At 41.9% G+C, this 20,828-nt stretch overlaps 1 protein-coding gene across 4 annotated transcripts in view; it reads right to left on the reverse strand.

Moving 5' to 3' along the window:
- Positions 1–3,508: 3,508 nt before the first annotated feature.
- The window catches only part of SLC39A9 (solute carrier family 39 member 9), a 55,385-nt gene continuing 38,065 nt past the window's right edge, over positions 3,509–20,828 (reverse strand). For 2 of the 4 annotated variants that reach the window (XM_027570210.2, XM_027570211.2), the window contains 5 exons: positions 18,631–18,828; positions 10,783–10,851; positions 9,669–9,754; positions 8,987–9,121; positions 3,509–7,453 (listed from right to left, as the gene is read on the reverse strand). In XM_027570210.2, coding sequence (XP_027426011.2) covers positions 7,223–7,453; positions 8,987–9,121; positions 9,669–9,754; positions 10,783–10,851; positions 18,631–18,828 — 719 coding nt within the window. In that variant the 3' untranslated portion in view covers positions 3,509–7,222. The remainder of the gene's footprint in view (positions 7,454–8,986; positions 9,122–9,668; positions 9,755–10,782; positions 10,852–18,630; positions 18,829–20,828) is intronic. The other 2 variants (XM_027570212.2, XM_027570214.2) reach the window with 1 other exon arrangement.

Consider the following 20,828-nt stretch of genomic DNA (forward strand, 5'->3'; position numbering starts at 1 on the left):
GTTGTGTGAACTGAGGACAATCACCGAGCCTCTCTGGGCCTCAGTGTTGCTCAGCCCCCACTGGATCCCATTCCTTTGTCCCACCCAGTTGTCCGGGCTCCCCCTTCTCTCGCCCCACCGCCCCCATTCTACCCCAGCCACGCCGGGTCTGATATTCCGAGGAGCTACCAAACTTTCACAGCCCCTTTTCACTTGCTGTGCCCTCAGGCCAGGGTGCTTCTCCTCTCATCTCCCCAAAAATCCGACTGCAAGATTCAGCTCAGATGACATCACTTTTGTGATGCCACCACGCCCTCCTCCCCTTCTGAGGTTTAAACCACCTATCTCTTTTTATTGAATTGTGTTCCACTTTGGCTGCATTTTCTAAGGCCAAACATGGGTATGAGGCTCCTTTACCTGCAAGGGCTTGGCTGCCTCCCAGGGGAACCCAGGAGGGAGGGGAAGTGGGGTACAGGGCACCGCATGCACGTTCGAAGCCAGCAGGCCAAGTGAAGGGGCCGAGGGAGCCAAAGGAGAGTCAGTCCTGCATTTGAGATGCCCTGAGCTGGAAGATTCTTGCATTAGATGAGATAGTTCTGTTCTCATCAGCAGGGTCAACCTCTTGCTTGGCTTCTGCCCTCTCTCTGCCTGACAACTGCTCACACCCAAGGTTGCCGAGGTCGACCCAAGGACCTTACTGCCCTGCCAGTCAGCCCGCTGCTTCACGGCACTAACACGGTCCCGTGGCATCCAAGGCCACAGCTGTGGGCGGCACACTGCTCAGAAACACTGAAGGTATCCGGTGCTCCCCCTCGTGGGTGATGTGTGGCCTGAAATGAATACACTAACTTGGCTTCTAAGTGCAAGTTCATTTCACTGGGGGAGAAGGATGTGTTCAGTCTGGCCCAGAGGCCCAAAGCCATTTTTGTTACAATCCCACACACTCCCAGAACGTCTGAGGAAGAGCCAGGGGGCCGGTTTTTCATCCGGAACTGAATTAGCAATTCATTGGATCAGGTGCCAGGATTCCTCCTTTACTTGATTAAACACCTTGGGCAAGTTTCTTCAAAACCCTCGCGGCTTCATATATGAAAAAGGGGCCCTGCCAACTCTGTCGCACTACCCTTAGAATGTTTTCTCCAGGTCCAATAGCAGATGTTCTTTCCTGGCTTCCCCAAATACCGAGCAGAGCAAAGTCAGGGGCAGAAGAGAACAGGAGGGAGGGTCTCTTCTCATGCCTGCCCCTCCCGCTCCCACCTCTGCCTTCACACAGGGCCTGGACAGCTCAGAGGTAGAGGAAGCCATAGAGGTGCCATGTTCCATGACATGTGCCCTTACGGAAACCGCAGTGCAGGGGGCGTAGGAGTTTTGGAGAGGGAGAACCAAAGGATAGAAGGAAGACTGAGCTCCCACCTGGCCCTCTGTACATAACCATAACTAACACAGCTGTTTGCAAGTGGGATGAGGAGGGGTCTTTGGGCCCCAGCCAGGGAGTGGGGGAGACAAGCAGGGATAAGGAAGGAAAAAAGTCCCCAAGCTCCACCTTGAGGGGCCATAGGAGCCTCTGGAGCACAAGGCTCTCTGGACTACCACGTCCCTGAATCATCTGATGATAGGAACTCGAGGTCAGCCGGGACTGCACCTGGGAAGGCTGCCAATGAGGCAGGAAGCACAGAGACCCTGGCTAGGCCCAATTATCTGTGCAATTTTAAATCTGGAAGCACAGACGTCACCTAGGGAATGGACACATCTCACACACCATCTGTTGGTGCCTCCCCTGTCCTTCAGCCAGTCCGTGGCACCTTCTATGCAGAGTCTGCATTCTCTCTCTTGTGCCACCAGGCCTTTGCCATGGAGGTCCTCCTGCTCAGAGAACTGTTCCCGACTGCTCCACCGGTGATTCACGCAGGCCTCCTCTCCCTCTGGATGTTGTCCCTGAAGCCTCGCTCTAGGTTCCTTGCCCCCATGCGTTCCCTGAGCACCCATCTGCCTGCCTCCTGTGGTGCTACTACTGGCAACTGTGTCTTCTTGTTTGAATCCACAAGCTCTTTATGGCGTGGAAGTGACCCCTACTCCCTTTTGAACACTCATCACCTATGAGTGTCCGGTCTGTAGGAAGGGCTCAGTGCTGAGTTAACGTTGCTGAATGAAGAGGTAAGTGGAGAAGAAGTAGGGCTCAGTTTACCTCCCATTCCACCTTCTGGATAAAATAAGTTCTGTGCTCTCACACTTGACAGCCCTTGAAGTATCTGATGGTGGTCATCAAGTTCTGCCCCCCAAGAACATTCCAGATGAAGGCAAACGTTCAGTTCCTTTCACACCTCCTCAAACGCTCTGGCTTCTCATCCTGTCTCCACTGGGCTCCCTCCTCTGATGGCTCTCGTATTTGTCAGGATCCCTCCATAAAGAAGGCAGTCGGAACAGGACAGTCTCCCCTCACATTCCTACCCAAGTTTAGAAAACTGGGCAATGGCTAACATTGCAACAGAAATCAGTAGCGGAGCCAAAGGGATCCAGATGTTCAGGTCCCTCAATCAGTCACACAGTCCCTTACTAACATTAGCTGGTCATGGATTAGGAACCCAAATCCAGTGAATTTCCCACCTGTACACTCAGCCCTGTGTGCGGACTCCTCACCGCAGTGTGAGCGTGGGTGGAGCTAGACGCACAGCCAGCAGCTGGTCCTGCCGCTGGTTAGGGCAGTGCTAGATTAGTGCCACACTGCCACAGATTAGGAAGTGCCCCCTCAGGCCACAGCAATCCACTTAACCACACATATTATATTGAGAACCTAGCTTCCCGGAGCTTATGTTTTAGTAGAGAAGGACAAAGTAAGGATATATATATTATAAAGCAGATTAAAAGGTGACCAGTGCTACAGAAAAAGAAATAAGAGAACAAGGTAAGGAGCACTGGGGCAAGGTGGGGCAGATTAGTTTTAAATAGGGTGGTCACAGGAGGCCTAACTGAAGGAGACTTTAGATCAACGCGGGAAGGAGGCAAGGGAGCTGCGGAAGGGCGTTTTAGACACAGCAATGGGACACAAGGTCGCTTATTTCTGACATTATAAAACTACACTGTAGGATGCTGCCCTAACTTACAGGAGTTAGAAACAAATTTACAAACTGCACTTCTATTAAAATCTCTATTTCTAGGGTCAGGTGTTCACAGCCTCTATATACTCCTAGAGCAACTCTGCCCTTTGACTGAACTCACTGTGATCGGGGTCTATTGCCTGCTTCTCTTTTCTGGGAGTACACTACCTTCATAAGCATTAACACTGATGGCAAAGCAAAATAAAAGTCAATGAATTAATATCTTTTGGGACACGTGGTGTATTGTGTCCTTCATCTCCCTTTCTCCTTTGCTTCCTTCCTTCCCTAAAGGATCTGCATATAGTGAGCACATTTTTCCCCTGCCCTTGAAAGCTTTTCATTACCTTTGCTGATGTTCAAATGTGGGTCAAGTCTAGTCGTCAAACAGAAAAGCAAACTGCCAAGAGATTAAGTAATGAGCCATTCACATAAGGTATCTGCTAATAAAAATTTAATATCATAAAACAAATCAGAAAACAGCAAAAAAAATTGTTTAACCATTCACAATTAACACGGAAAGAGACAAAATTATAAGGCAGCCATCCATGGAATGATTTCATGTTTACAAAGGATCCAGGAAAGGGGACATTTAAAATCACTGTTCGGGCTACTGAACCAGGGGAACTGCAGTTTTATCCCACGAGACTTCCAACTTGCCAGAAGATGCTATCAGAAAAAAGATCAAAGCCAATTTCCTTGCGTATCTAGAGAATTCCCAATGGTTGTCTAGTCTTTTCCTACAAGTCACAAATTCCCCTCAAGTCTCCTGGGGTTTATCTAGATGTCTCAGGTACAAAGTGGGGGGGGGGCTCCATCATTGGTTTTATTTTCATAGCATCCCCAACAGTGCTCTTGGGATCATTCTGTTTTGAGTAGAAATTTTCTAATGGAAGGATGGTTCTCCTGTAGATCACCTTCTACTGCAGCAGTTTGGGAAGAATCTGGTCAATATTCTCAGTCTCTCAAGGGGCCCAGAGGTCCTGTAGGCAAGAAATTTTCTGGAGGTCTGTGCTGTTGGTAGACAGCTCCCCTGTTTAGTACCTAGTTACCATGGGTCTGAGGGGCATAATACTCCAATGCTGGTGTGTCCTCCTAGTTCTCATCCTTGAAAAAGAGAAAAACCAGGCAGTGACACTTAGAAGTAGGCTGGTAAAAAACACAATTTCATCGTCTCCTCTCTGCAAAGAACTGACCCCTCAAAACGACCACCTCTGTCCTTTCTCTGATGATTCAAAATACAAGAACAGGGTTGACTCAACTGTTCTGAATAGGGTGATAGAAAGGTGACAGGGGGAAGAGAGAACACGTAGCCTCTGTTGATGGAACTGTTTCCAACTCTCTACACTCCAGTGCAGAGCCTCTGCCTAAAAAAATCTGGCAACGGCATGCACAGGAAAGCAGCCAGCCCTAGAACAGCGCTGCTTCGGGGAAATGGGGACTGATACGCAACTCGCTGGAAAACAAGGGAGGGGAATGGACCATTAGCGTTTTCCACCTTCATTTGCCATTTAAGAGTGCATTTGGAATCTGAAGAAATCTGTCCCTACCAAGGATAACGGAGTCAAATTGCAATGAAGACTAACTTTGGTTATGAGGAAGGAAGGACCGTACTCTTCATCATCAGGTGCATCTCTTTGGTAGCCAATGATTCCATCTGTGATCACGGCAGCAACTTAAGTATTGCCAATGTTGCCAAATGCATGAGAGCATTAAGGCATCTACATCTAAGGAGGCAGTGAACACAAGAGGAAAACAGAACTGAAATGTGCCAGTAAGTGACCACCGCTGTGGCCCCTTCTGGGACACTGCCCAGCACGAGCAAGTTCCTCCCCCAGTGAAGAAGGCCTCTGCCATGCTGCTCGGTCCCCTGCTGCCTAGAGGTGCGTTTGAGCCCTCTAAGGTTAGTATGGCTATTTCTGCCTGCTGACCAGGAGAGAAATGAGTAGCTCCTGAGGCAGCAGCTTTAAAATCTGAGAAAGGCCACAGCTCCCGAGAGCTGGCAGGCCTTGCAAGGTCTGCTTGTTAACGCGAGGTCCAGAGGGGAATACAAATTTGGAAGTTTGATGGTTCAATCCTTGCCAGAGTTCAAGGCCCCCCTACCAAGCAAGATATTCTAGCCAAACTTTTAATGATGGCAAGGCACTGCTGAAAGAGGCTTTGGCCAGCAGGACGAAATTCTCATCATTGCACGCAACAGTATGACAGAAAGTGCTGCTACCCAAACCAAACCAGACACTAAGATGTACTATTTATTAACAAAGTAAATTTCCAGGGAGAATCAAGGCAACCATGACATCTCGAAGGGCCAGACGAAGCCCCATGACTCCCATAAGTCAGAGCAAGTCACTCAGACTTTCCAGAATGTGCCTCCTGTTGGTTTTAACATCATATGCAATGGTTGCCAGCCACTATACAAAACCCTATCCTATTTGTGCTACTTTGGTCTATGGCCGGCAGAGGGCTCACAAGTTCCATAGCTGCTGACCCAGTGACACGTCCAGGAAGGAAATAAAGAAATTATAGGCATGCTGGCATATACGTCATATAAGACATTTTACGAACTCCTAAACCCACTGCCCTGAAGAACACAGTCTTGGTTCCCTCTTTATATAATGTGTTTTGAAATGGTACAGAAAATCAAAATAAATTAATAACATAGTATACACTTAGTTGATAACACAAAGTTTACAGGGATTTGGCAAATATGGAAAAATCATCCCAGTTTGTTAAACACTTTTACTATCTCAACTGTTTAAATGACCAGAATATTAATGATTGTGTCATCTCACATATGAGGAAATGATATTTTAAGGGATTAACAAAATTGCATTTGACACAAAGGTAACTTCATTGAAGGGAATAAAAAACAGAGACATTGTTATCTTCATCATCACAGTTCAAGAAGTGGTTGTCCTGATGAGAATTCAATTCACACAGATACCAACATCGCCACCCGCAGTAAGCAGCAAATTATAGATGGGGGGGCGGGGGGGAGGGGAGTCAGGAGGAAAGCATGGAAAAGATGAAGAGACAAGAGACATGATTTCAATAAGCTTTAAATCAAGAGGCAAACACTTCCCACTTGTCATACATCTTGCCTCTCTTCACTGCTACAGGTGCTTCTCTGACGCTGACCTAGCACTCTCCAAAGGACACCAAGTATTTTGCCAGAGGGACTGCTAGTCTGCTAAGATAAATATGTAAAAAGAAAAAAAGGGACAACACAGGGTTTTGGTTATCTTACTTTTAAAAAGATTATGACAAAAATGTCAGCTATTATCCAAATTTACTTGAAATTAACATCCCTTCATTTCAAAAGACCTTTGGGATCTGACTGTTTTTGAAGGAAAGCCTGAGTGGGCCTGAACCTACCAGAACTTGGCTCCTTTGCATTGGAAGCAGGTATTCTGCAAAGGAGAACTTGAGAAGAAATACCAGTGGCCTCCTTCGATGCTAGTCCATCTCTGTTGCTCCACTGATGGAATGACAGGCTCTCTTTAAAGAGGCAGACGCGAAAGGAGGTGTTAAGTCTCTCCAGACGTCCTCTTTTCAATGGACAGCTCTCGAGTAAAAAGTCAGCTTTTCATGTGCCTTGCTGTCATTTTCCTCTTACCCCAAATAAACTACAATCCTCTTTAGCATCAAAGACAGTGGGCATTATGACCTTTATCAAGGCGTGTGGCACAGATGCTAAAGCACCAGTCTTACACGGTGAGAACCATGTTAAAAATCAATGGATAAAGTAAGTGGCAGAGCCTCTAAACTAAGACAGAGATCTAGCTTAATTACAGAACACTGTACTTTCATAATTACTATTTCATTGTGAGTATGAAGTTCTCCACTTTTCCTTAAAATGAAATTCCATCTTCCCTGAGCATAGGGTTAAGAGAAACATCAAAACTCAAAATGCCAAGGGCCCTTTAAAAAAAACAACACAACGGAATGTCTCTATCCAGTCGCAGTGTGTTGTTTCTACTCTAAAAGCTTTCCATTACTCCAGGTTTTAATCTCACCTCCCTCCGGACTCTAGGAACACAGGTGGAGATGGAGCAAGGTGAGACAAGAGACTGAGGGAGTGAGCAGCTGTCACGTGCTGGCTGTTCTCACCGGATGGCGAACAGCTGTGGCCTGAGGCCCGCATCCGACCTTTAATGCTGGTGTCCTACTGACAGGATGAGCGGGATGAGGCAACCCAGAACCAGGGCGGCCACCTCCAGGCGGCTGAGGCCCCTCCCGCCAGTGGGGTCAGATCTGTGGCTGTGCGCCATTCCGCCCACCTCAGGGAGGACATGTACTGTGGCAACATAAAGAAATGTCCCGGCAGAGAAAAGCATGGCCACTCCAGTGGCATTGACCTCTGAAAGGGCTTCTTTACTGCTCTGTGAATTAAGAGAGGGAGAGAGAAAGAAGAAAAATTAAGACAAGTAAAATTCAAGGTCAGGAAGAAGTCCTGATTAAAAAAAAAAAAACACTCAGTGTTCATGACTGGTCCGATATGGGACACTGGGGACATCTCGAGATCAGAGCAATTTTGTTATTGATGAAAAGCTTCCAAATTTAAGACTATTGATGATGTACACAATTGCTTTTTCAAACAAACTTCAAGTCTGGTTGAACAGGCCTGGCATGTATTATTCTTACAATGGAAACAACGGCATTATTAATGCAAGTATTAAATTTCATACATTCATTTATTCTACTAACATTTAACAAACATCCCTATACACCAGGCCCTAGGCTGGTGCTTGAGATACAGTGGGAATCGAGATGCAGTACCTGCCCTCACAGAGGCAGAAACATCTTATAAGCTAATCTTGACACAATTAATTTCAACTTTTTCTATTCAAAAAGTGGACCTATGGACTATGACAATTAATTAAATTTTTAAGAAGAGAACACGCCATAATGCAACATGTAACCCCATGCCTCCAGAATGATACCTTCCTGTGAGAAGTTCTAAAGACTTGCACTGATCAATGAAGTGATAAATAGAGTAATACTTAAAAAGGAACTATATATTGCTTGTTGACTGAAAGAAGAGTCTTCAAATGATCAAAGAGGGTTTTTACAACACCTCATTTGTTAGCAATCCAGATCAACAAACATGATTAACAGGAACTTAATCGTGTTTTAACCACCTCATTTCTCATATGTTCCTTTTAATACAAGTTTTACTGTATCAACTATGAATGGAATGACCCTCAGAGAGAGTATGGGGGAAAGCAGTTCCCATGACTAGCCCTGAGGCAGTTTGGTTCTAAGATTTTTCTCCGGTGGCCAGTCAGTTGACACTGAAGTACCAGAGGGAGGGTTGTTAAGACCTACAGCCCCAGGGGACAGAACTAGAAGGCAGGGAAAGGTCCACCTTGAACAACAGGGAAGAATGCCCAGGCTCGGAACTGACAAGGGACACATGTTACTTCAGGTCTGACGTTATGTTCAGTGCAATGATAAAGAACTAGATATTTAGTATTTGGTGATATGAGAATACAGACATCTCTGCTCATCCCCTATTCTCCTCAAAACTGCTGTTTGTTTGTCCCTCACTCTTCACGCGCCTGCTTAAACACTAAATATGTACTGTTGTGACTTATTATATATCTGTCAAACAAAATTAGTGTGTTTGGTTAGGCCTGAGTTATGCTATTTTAAAGATCATATATCTGTGCAAATGTTTTCAGAACTGATAGGGAAGAAATTCTGAAATTGAATGAATAGGAAAATGCTCTAAATTTATGAAGAGAATGCCTTGGAATGAAGATGTTTACCCTGTACTGGCTTTTACTCGTAATTTCATCTTTCGTTTGAGGGGGTAATGTAATTGCAAAAATCAACATAAAAGACCGTAGGTTCCAGTAAATCACAAAAGAATTAGATACTTGTCTAGATAAGCTAGGAATGATCAGACTTACCTTACTTAGTCCTAAGTATGTCACCATGGACATGACTGGGGCTGCCAGTGCAAAAACCAGTAAGTGTTTTCTGATTCGATTCCGTTCTAGGCCAGCATGCATTAGGAAGGAAACCAGCCCAAAAGCAGCTGGTGCCTGGAAAAAAAAAAGTATTCCTAATTAAAGTATGGATCGCTTCTATATTATGAAGCACATGTCATTTGACTGAATTCCCACAAAACAAAACAAAACAAAAACAGGCATGGTACCAAGACTGAGTTCTGCCTTTCAGGAATTAATGTTCTAAGCTAAGAAAATATCCTACGCGCACGCGCGCGCGCGTGTGTGTGTGTGTGTGTGTGTGTGTGTGTGTTTCTCAGATAGTAGGAAAAGACAAATAATCAAGAAAAGAGTATAAGAAAAACAAAAACATTTACGAACAAGAATTACTTTAAAATATAGAAATCTGTAGAGAATTTAAGAGTTGGTGTGTATGACCATTAAAAAAGTCCGTTCACGTGCAAGTTTAAAAAAATAGTAGCAAAAAATCCTAGCTATGAACAGAGCTGGTCAACTATCTCAAATGAATGGCAACTATAAAAACTAAAAAAATCTTCCCATTCCAAAAAAATACCGATGACCAAAGAGAAATTTTCATTATGAACATATTCAATATCAAATCTTCCACTAAAATTCCGCTTACCTTATGTAGCATTATTGCCACAAACACAATTAACTGGACGCTAGTCTGTGAAGTAGAGGCTGCTGCTCCTAAGGCCACACCATCCGCTAAATTTGGAAAAAACAAAACATAAAATACTATAAAAACAACAACAACAACAACAACAACAGTGTAGTAGTTTCGTGTGTGGGCCTTAGAGGCAGGGAGAGCTGCATCTGACTCTGGGAAGGTTCCTTAACTTTTCTGAACCTTAGCCTTCTCATCTCTAAAACGGGCTCAAGGAAGTATGTATTCTTAGGATTTTCATGAGGATTAAATGAGAAAACATATGTAAACAGCTTAGCACCTGGCCCCAAATATTCAATATGTCAGCTGTTATAACAGAAATCGCAAAGACTGCAAAGTAAGCATCTCTGTCTTGCAGATGAAAAAACACAAAATAAAGACACTCCAACTCTACATAGATGACTTCTATACACAAGAAGTAAATATTGGCTGAATGGATGAACTTTTGTCAGATGAACATGTTCTATCGAAAGGTCTAGGTGACAGTGGGCCATCTCCCACATGCCTTTGTCAGTCACAGACTCGTACTGCTGGGACTGGTCTTCGGTTAGGACTCTAAGGCATGCCCAGTCAGCAACGCTGTGCCTTCGGCATTCTACAGCCCACCTCTGCCTCAACGGGCACTTTGGGTTTATACTGAGCAACAGGGCTCTTCAGGACAATGTCAAGGCTCTTTTCCAGATGAGGCTCTAGGGCAGAGGTCAGCACATTTTTTCTTAAAGGGCCAGACATGGAATATTTCAGGCTTTGCAAAGGCAGCCACAGATAATATGTAAACATATTATCATAGGCATGGCTGTGTTCCAAAAAACTTTATTTATAGGCGCTGGAATTTGAATTGCATGTAACTTTCATGTGCCGCAAAATATTTTCCTCCATTAAAAAAATAAAAAACTGTTCTTAGCTTGTAAATCCCTGACACTTGAGCACGCCCGGGCTTATGCTTGTGTTGGAGGACTTCACGAAGCAACCCTCTCCGCAGTTCATGGGGACAGTCCCTGGGATGTACACACTAAGCCTCCCACGCTGGGACAGAAGAGAGAGGGGTCTCACTGCCATCCAACCCTACCTGCAGCATGGACGACCAGACCCAGTGTGGTGGTGATTTTGGAATTGCTGGGCCTTGCTGTTTCTGGATCTGAAGTAAAAATAAGCAAGTCAGCCACGAAGCAATGTGAAACAGAAACTGCTAGAACACTGACCTGGAGGTGGAAGAATTCTTTAAAAAGCTCTTAAAGTAGATTATATTTTCCCCATGACTGTCTTTTCTCTTTGGCTTTAAACACTTAGAAGTTTCCCCTGTCCTGAAAGAGGGGGCAGGAAGGAACTCTTCACTTGCTCCAGCCTTCCCTGAAAAGACAGTATGTAACCCCTAACTGCTTCAACTGCCTCACACCTCTTAACCCTGCAGCTCTCACTGAAAAGTGCTCTGTGGCCTCTCAGCACTTCTCTGCAGACCCATCTTGTCATCACTGCCTACCTGTCCCTCCTCCCCAGCCTCCTGCAACTTTATCCTTATTTGAGCACCAAAATGTCTGTCATGTTTGCCCTTCTCTATTTTACTGCCACCATCCTAACCTAAATTTGCATCCACCTGAACCTGAATGAGCAATAGGTTCTCAGCTGGTTTCCCCCTGCTCTCATTTCTCCCTAATCTAACTCATCTTACACATCCTTGTCGGATTCATCGCTGAATCACCCCACTCTTCCGAAACGCCAGTTATCTGCTGCTCTTCAGATTCAGTCCAAACTGCTCTATTAAGTGGGTTCTTAAGCTCTTTATCAATTTATCAGTCTTAAGCTCTTTATCATCTTATCTCTCATTATTCAATCCAGTTAAACCAGTTTCTTTAACATCTTCTAACAAAACCTTCTCATTGTCCTTTCCCCAAATCTCTCATCCTTAATTCTTGGCATGAACTTTAACTTCTTAGCTCATCAATCTGAAACCTAGCCACTGTTCAAAGTCTAATTCTAGGACCACTTCCCTCAAGAAAGAATCAAAGATTAATTCCAGCTCAAAAGGTTCCCCTTGCCTAGAAACCAAGAGCTCTATGTGCAGACTCTACATGCTACTTCAAAGCTTTTCCTAGATCACACCTGAGATATATACAACTGTTTTCACTCAAATAGGTCTTATATCCCCAGACTGACTGTAAACTACACAAAAGTGAATTTTCCACTTCTTTCCATTTCTTTTTCATGTCTTACAGAATGTAGCACAGCACTAGAAACCCAATAGCTGTTTAAACAATCCTTATTGGAGAGGGGAAAAAAATACTTCTCTGTATTACATGAATGTCTCTGCTATAATAGAAAATATACAAGCAAGTAAATAATGTCCAAACAACATAAAATTAAAAGATAGGGACATCAAAATGCCAGATGAAATGACAGATGGACATTAGCCAAATAGATTCGAAGGGATTTAATCTTCTGGGGGAAACCAGTGCAAAGAAGGAATGATTTATAGTGGAAAAAACATACAAGTAAAGTAACATGTTATCTTTTTAGTAAAAATAAATAAAATTATCTTCTAATTAAAACACTGCAAGGAAGGCAAGCTAAAGTCCCTAACTGGTCAGAGACAACAAATGTTTCAATGTCGCCCCCAACTGTGAAGAATATCATATTATACTGTGTGACAACCTTGTTTTTCCTTTATACAGTCTTATGGTCTAGTTATAAATAGCATCTTAAGTAAAAATTAGACGCTTTAAAATTAAAACACAGTTTTTATAAAACTATAGGAAAAGACTACTTCAGCATAAATTTAATAAATCAATTTTTACTGATATTTAATAATATATAAAACCCTGTAGATAATAGGTAAAGCCAGATTAAAAGTGAGCAAAAACAATGACTTCAGAGATGAAACAGGAGGAAGAATAAAGGAACACATGCTATTTTTAATTCTTTGTATAGGATTATAGGGCACTAATGGGCCTTTAAATGCATTTAAAATTGAAACTGATAAGAATCACAAAAATGTCATAAAGGCCACTGTGAGCAACTATGTAATGCAGTTGGAATCAGACACCATCCCACCAGAAGGTGCTTCTCATTTGCTATTTGGTAAAAGCACACAAATAAAACCCTTTACTCCTAAATCAATTTCCCAATACATGTAAGACCATTAAAAAAGAAAAAGTGTACGGAAAAATACTGAAAAGAAATAGTATATGCAAGGAGATTAACAAAGCAAAAAGTATCCTTGGACTAAAATGGCTAATGAAGTTCAATGAATTTTGAAAAAAAACCCTTTTATTTGGAAATAATTTCAAATCTTTCAAATAATCTTTGAAATAATTTGAAATAATCTTTCAAATCTTCAGAAAAGTTTTAAGAATGTTCAAAAAACACTCACTACTCATTTCTCAGAATGACCTACTGTCTAACATTTTGACCCATTTGCTTCATTGTTTGTGCTCATGTTCTTTCTGTATCCACACCACACACACACACACACACACGTATTTTTTTTCCTGTACCATTTCAAAGTAAGTTGCATACATAACTCTTCTTCCCCAGACATTTCAAAGGGTAGTTCCTAAGAGAAAGGATATTTTCTTACACAATCACAGTACAATGATCAACTTCAGTAAATTTAATATTGATAATTTTTTTCTAATTTCTCTTGCATGTTCTAATTTTGTTAACTGCCCAGGAAAGTCTTTCAGAGCATTTTTCCCTCCCAGGAAGGATCCAGTCTGGGATCAAATATGCACCTAGTTGTATCCCTTAGTCCCTTTTAATCTGGAGTATTTTCTCTGCCTTTGACTTTTGCGACACTGATATCTTTGAAGAATACATGTCCCTTCCTGAGCCTTTGTTTTTTAATAGAATGATCCCTTCCAGTGCGCCTGGGTGGCTCAGGTCATGATCCCAGGGTCCTGGGATGGAGTCCCACGTCGGGCTCCCTGCTCAGTGAGGAGCCTGCTTCTCCCTCTCCTGCTCCCCCTGCTTGTGCTGTCAAATAAATAAAATCTTAAAAAAAAAAAAAAAGAATGATCCCTTCCCTTTGGGTTTGTCTGATGTGGCCTTAGATTATGCATCCTCAAATGGAATACTACACAGGTGCTGCTTCTCAGGATGTCATGTCTAGAGGCACAGAATGTAATGTCTATCTGCTGCTTGCTGGTAGAGTGAATTGTGAATGTTATCTTGTGGATACACTGGATTCTATTACATGCCTCCAAAGAGTGTCCATTTTGTGTTTTGCCTGAAGTCACTTGGTTTGGCTTAAACTGTCAAGTCTCTTTTTTGGGCAGCTGCTCAAATCCCAGTTCAGTTCTTTCATCTTTAGCTGAGTCTGCCCACAAAGAATGGTTCAGGGCTCAGCCACACTTGGGTCGAGTTTATACATAAAATCTGGGGCTGTGTTTCTCTGTCTCTCTCCCTTCTAAGACTCTCCCCTCACTTTCCAGTGTCTGTAGTTACCCTGACCTCTAGTTCCTTAGGCCAGACAGACCATGTTTTCTAACAGTTTTAGCTACCCCAACTGGGCACTGACTGCTTTTTAAAAGCAGTAAACACAGAAACTTACCCTGTTCCTCCAGAATTTTCCTGCTTTAAGTCCATCTCTTGTGTCTTTAGGTAGTGGTTTTTAAAAATTTGCCCAGAGTTCATAGTTATCTGTAAGGAGGCACTTATTTGCCCACACTGAAAACAGACGCTGATGACACTAAGCTTGATCATCTGGTCAAAGTACTATGGATTTCTTCATTTCATTACTCTTTTTTCCTTGCAACTAATAAACAAATAAAAATTTTACCCCCTGGACTTAACATTCGCTGATTCTGGCCTGCGCCAATTTTTACCATGAACCTTGCAAAAAGATTTTCTTTTGCCTGCACTCTTTCCACACTTACAAGTCGACATTTAGCAACCCACCGGAAGCAAGCGTTCTCCCTCCTCCTCCTCTCTCACGTGGATGTGCTCAGCGCTTCCCATTTTCTCAATGGTTTTTGCTTCATTACTGTTCATAATTATTTTGGTGCTCAAACTGTCTCAGATCTGGCCAGCGGGAACCCCTTCAAGCTGGTTCTATACTCTATGACAAGTTTCCATTTTCTTCCTTCCTACTTTTTTTTTTTTTTTGAGCACTAGATGTTCCAAGCTCATTTTGTACTTACCCTGCCCCTGTCCTGGAATCAGCCATTTCTCTGAAGAGCCCTGGTATGCTCATTGCTAGTGGGGTGTCTTTACTTCTAGGCCCTCTCTGCAGACAGAGCTAGGACATACATACATGTATACATAAACACACACGTATATATGTACACATATACACACATATACACATATACATTTTAGAAATCATGAGTCCAATAGCTCCAATTCCAGTCCATCCCTATAGGGGTTCTTTCTTGCCTTCCCCCATTCCATATTTGTACGTCCCCTCTTCCACAGTGAGAACTCTGCTTCCACCAACAGCAACACACTCAAATGACAGTAACACTTGCGCAATCCTAGAATACACCTAAAACGTTGTTTCAGAATTGTTTTCACCTGTGCCATCAGAAAAAGCAAAGCCTACTAAAAAGAGTTTGGTAATTGTTTATGCTTCTCCCCCAGCTCCATCCAAAACCAAAAATATATAGTCAAAGACTACATTCATATGTCACTTTTTTTTTTTAAATCCCCTTCAGTGTGATTGTGTTATTCATTTGAATTACAGTTCATCTGCTGCAGTTAACTTCCCCTATCCTTGTTGATTTCATTTTATTTTTTGAATATGGGAAATAGCAGCATGTTTCCAAAAATCAAAACTATATCAAAGAGGCGTGCCCAGGGAAGTGCCACGCCCTCCTGAAACTCTTCTACCCCATCCTGCCCTGCCCCCACCTCTTCTGGGTAACTCTGTTGCCTACCTGAGGTTTCATGTTTCCTTTTTGTAAAAATAAGCAGACATGTGTTTTATTCCCCCAGTTTCTTACCCAAAATGTAGTCTATGATAGATATTAATTTACATTTCGGCTTTTCCGCCCCCCCCACTTAAAAATAGCTCCTAGAAATCTCTCCCTATCAATTCACAGAGATCTGATTCCTCATTCTTTTTCACAGCTACCTAGAACTCCATTAACATGCACACATCACACTTCATTCAACCAATTTCCATGACTGGACATTTAAAAGTGGTTTTACAATGATAAATAATGCTGCACTGAATAATCTTGTGCATGTGTATTTTCATATTGGAGCTGCATTATCAGAATAAACTCCCAGAAGTGCAATTTTGGGGTTGAAGGATAAATACAAATGTAGTCTTGTTTGATATGGCCAAAGTCCCCTCTGTAGGGGCCATACAATTTTGTACTCCCACAGCAATACATGAGGGTGTGTTTCACTGTAGCTTTGATAACAAAGTATATTGTCAAGCTTTTGAATTTTTGCCTGACAGGTGAGAAATGGCATCTCGGCAGACTTTTGATTTGCATTCCTAAGCGAAATTGAACATCTTTTCATATGTTTAAGGACCATTTTAATTATCTTTTTATGAACTATCTGTTCATGTCTTTTGCCTGCTTTTCCACAGATCTTTTTTGTAGGCCAGGCATTCTTAACCTGGGATCCATGTAGAAGAACACAGGTGGAATGCAGGGGGCGCCTGTGACCCTAACCTGGAAAAAAGTGCATTTTAATTTTTACTAACCTCTAAAGGAAATCCATCATTTCCTTTGATTATGAATACAGACCATAAACTACAAACACTGGCACTACCAAACTTTATTGCCAGGAGTAATCAGATAATTTCAGGTTATTTTACAGTTGTAGACCTCTTTATATCACTGCTTTCACTCATCACTACTTTAAATTAAGGGTGTATAAACTGCCACCACACTGCAGGACTACAGTCTTCTTGTCTGTAGATGCTCATGTGACAAAGTTGGGCAACTACCAGGCAACTCTGCACCTACAGTCATTCAGCCACTAACAGCAAAAGTCATGGGATCTCTCACGGAGGACCAAGACATCTATGCTGCTCTCCAGCAGCTCCTATCTGCAAAGTTCTCTGTCAGTGTATTTGAAAACAGGTATCTATAAACCCCTCTATCACCAAACCCTAGGAGTTTGATGTAACTCTTCCAAATTTATTCTATCATGGTGGCATTAAAGTTGTATCATGGATCAGAATCTTTTTTTATTTAATATAAACCATATGAAGACGTTGACCCAGCCAAAGATGAATTCATTGATCTTTTTTAAAAAAAATTTTTATTTAAATTCAATTTAGTTAATATATAGTGTATTATTAGTTTCAGGGGTAGAATTTAGTGATTCATCAGTTGTATATAACACCCAGTGCTCATTACATCATGTGCCTTCCTTAATGCCCATCACCCAATTACCCCACCCCCCCAACCTCCCCTCCAGCAAACCTCAGTTTGTTACGTATAGTTACAGAGTTTCTTATGGTTTGCCTCCCTCTCTGTTTTTATCTTATTTTTTTCTTCCCATCCCTTATGTTCACCTGTCCTGTTTCCTAATGAATTCATTGACCTTAAGACAAAAAAGTTACTATATCTACTATGGACTCTGAAAAACAAACTGAGGGTTCTAGAGGGGATGGGAGTGGGAGGATGGGTTAGCCTGGTGATGGGTATTAAAAGAGGGCACGTTCTGCATGGAGCACTGGGTGTTAAACGCAAACAATGAATCATGGAACACTACATCAAAAACAAATGATGTGGGTGCCTGGGTAGCTCAGTTGTTAAGCGTCTGCCTTAGGCTCAGGTCATGATCCCAGGGTCCTGGGATCGAGCCCCGCACGGGGCTCCTTGCTCCGCGGGAGGCCTGCTTCTCCCTCTCCCACTCCCCGTGCACGGGGCTCCTTGCTCCGCGGGAGGCCTGCTTCTCCCTCTCCCACTCCCCGTGCTTGTGTTCCCTCTCTGGCTATGTCTCTCTCTGTCAAATAAATAAATAAAATCTTTAAAAAAAACCCCAAAAACTAATGATGTAATGTATGGTGATTAACATAACATAAAAAAAAGTTACTATATCTGGGGGTGCCTGGCTTGGCTTAGTAGGTGTGGAACATGTGATTCTTGATCTTGGAGTCATGGGTTCGAGCCCCATGTTGGGGGTAGAGTTTACTTTAAAAAAAATAAACAATTAAAAAAAATTTTTTTTAAAAGTTACTATGCCTAGAGTTAAATTTTAAGTCTTGGAGAATTGTAGTTGTAGTTGAGGAAGTGTATTTTTCCTTGGAAAGCAAGCTATGAATGTGTTTAAGTGTATCTGTAAGAAAATATCTTTGTGAAGCAGGAATTTCTATACTAGTAACCATCAAAACAAATAACCAAATCAACTGGATGTTCAACTTGACACTCTGTTGCCTTGTTGAAGCTTGTCTTACAATTTAATGTTTTTAGCCAAGCTAAGGAACAAAAGCTATCATGCTGCTGTCCTAAAAAATAAAATTTAACTCCACCTTGCATATTATTTAAATATATTATCTGGTTAATTAATGCATCAATAAAGAAGACATATTACTATATCATAAATTTGTTTTTAATGTTTTGGAACTGTATTTCAATATAATCGGGTTTTCTCTGTAATCCTATGCGTTACGGTTTACATATTTAAAAACATGATTCCAATAAAAGGTCCACAGGCTTCAGAATGCCTAAGGGCTCCACGGCACAAAAAAGGTTAAGAATTTCTGCCCCAGACTCTCAACCAAATGAGACAGCTTTAAGGTAAGCATGGTAATAACTCAATAAGCACTCTCTTGTGCCACATGTCACAACTCACCAGCTCCCCCAACTGAATAAAATGTTCCCTAGAACCCAAGAAAGACACGAGCTTTTCGCACTAAAGCTTTAAGGCCATTGATATATGCTGAATTATTCAATCATCTGTGACTTTCTAAACCGTAAATTTATTGCACCGCCCAGAAAGCCTTGGAGCCACTTACCATCAGTAGAATGCACATGGGAGCTGCCAATCTGGTCTACCAGCAACATGAAAACGAAGCCCAGCACGAGGGAAACACCAATATAGGCATGCAGCTGTGTGTGGTCATGGTTGTGCTCATGTTCATGGGCAACTGGTATTTCTGCTGCTTTGTCTGATGCAATCACATTCTGTGTTTCACTCACTTGGTGGTGTTTATCTAGAGCAGAATGAACCGTAAAGAGAAAATGTTTTCCTCCTTGAAACATTTTCACATAGATGCTCCCATTCTTCTGCATTTCAAGCTCTGCAAAGACATCTACTTCCTATATTACAATCTAGCCAATCATAAACTCCTTTTGGCATGCAGATCTTTTTTTTTTTTTTTAAGATTTTACTTATTTGACACAGAGAGAGAGAGAGATAGAGAGCACAAGCAGGGGGAGCGGCAGGCAGAGGGAGGAGAGGGAGGGGGAAGCAGGCTTCCCGCTGGGCAGGGAGCCTGATGTGGGGCTCCATCCCAGGACCCTGGGATCATGACCTGAGCTGAAGGCAGACTCTTAATCGACTGTGCCACCCAGGCACCTGGCATGCAGATCTTTTAACTGCCTATTATTCTCAAAACCTGGAAGTGGAAGCAAATCACCAAGCAAGAAAGCAGTCATATTCCCAAGCAGATCATCCTCAGATCCTCCTTTCTGGCTGAGAAATTCATGCCAATATCATCAAGAAACTACAATAAGTTTTACTCTGATGAAGACAGGCAAACGAAGAACAGTAAGTAATGAAAATAATTTTAACCAAATTCATCTAGTTTTAGACCTAGGTTGATTTAGAAATTGCAAATAAAGAGCAAACTGAGTATAAACCTTTTAGCTTTAAAAAAATCAGGAGGGGGGCACCTGGGTGGCTCAGATAGTTAAGCGTCTGCCTTCAGCTTAGGTCATGATCTCAGGGTCCTGGGATCGATCCTGAGTCCAGCTCCCAGCTCAGTGGGGAATCTTGCTTCTCCCTCTCCCTCTGCCTCTTCCCCTGCTCATGCTCTCTCTCTCTAATGAATAAATAAAACCTTAAAAAAATATATCAGGAGGCAATCACTAACTCAAAACTTTTTAAAAGGGCAGAGCATTTTAAGAGACAGAGCTTTCCATCTAAATTCAGTTCTAGAAATACAATTGCTGGGATATTCTGAATTACAGGAAGTGACACTTGGCCAAGTAATACTTCTAGTTTATATTCACATATGACACTCAAAGCATAAATGCTTCAAGGCCAGAATCCTGATCTTGGCTGTGTTTAATGAAGAGAGGCCAACATATTAGACATTTCTCATTTATAATTAGATTAAGCATTTTTACCTTTGATCAAAGAAATTACACAAGCTTGTAATATTTTAGACCCTGCCTTAATCCTTTAAAAGATATTTTTGAGGGGCACAAATCACATACCATGTGAAAATTAAAAAAACAAAAAACAAACAAAAAAACCCCCTATATATTCTTCTAATTCCTGAAAGTTTTGGTTTGTTTTCATAGCCATTTTCTTTTTTTTAACCTTTTTTTTAATGTGATAAAATATACATAAAATTTACTTACCATTTTAACCATTTGTAAGTGTAGAGTTCTATAGCATTAAGTGCATTCACACTGTTCTGCAACCATCACCTTCATCTATCTCCAGAATTTGTTCATCATCCCAAAGGAATTTTTTAATCTGTAGAGTTCTTTTTCTTCTAACAGTGATTTCGTCTACTTGTTTTTAAATTAAATGTCTAAATCTCTTTAAAAAAATCTACTTTATTGAGGTATAGTTTACATACAATAAGACACAATGAGTTTTCACAGTGCAAAAATTCTAGTAACTACCACCAAGGACAAGATACAGAACATTTTAAAATCCCAGAAAAGTTCTCTTATGCTCCTCTGAAGTCAATATATCACTCCTGGTCCCAAGCAGGGGCTGATGTGCTTCTTGTTCCTGGAAAGACTTTTTTTTTCCTGTTCTAGGATTTTATATAAATGGAATCATATAATACACAACACTTTTGTGTAAGGATTCTTTTGCTTATAGCAATGTTTTGAGATTTATCTATGCTTTGCATTTATCAGTTGTTTATTCCTCTTTTTTGCTGAATGGTGTTCTATTGCATAGACATATCACAATTTGTTTACCCATTCACCCACTGATGGACATTGGGGTTATTTCCAATTTTGGTCTATT

The sequence above is a fragment of the Zalophus californianus genome, chromosome 6 (genome assembly GCF_009762305.2).
Source record: "Zalophus californianus isolate mZalCal1 chromosome 6, mZalCal1.pri.v2, whole genome shotgun sequence".
Taxonomy (NCBI): domain Eukaryota; kingdom Metazoa; phylum Chordata; class Mammalia; order Carnivora; family Otariidae; genus Zalophus; species Zalophus californianus.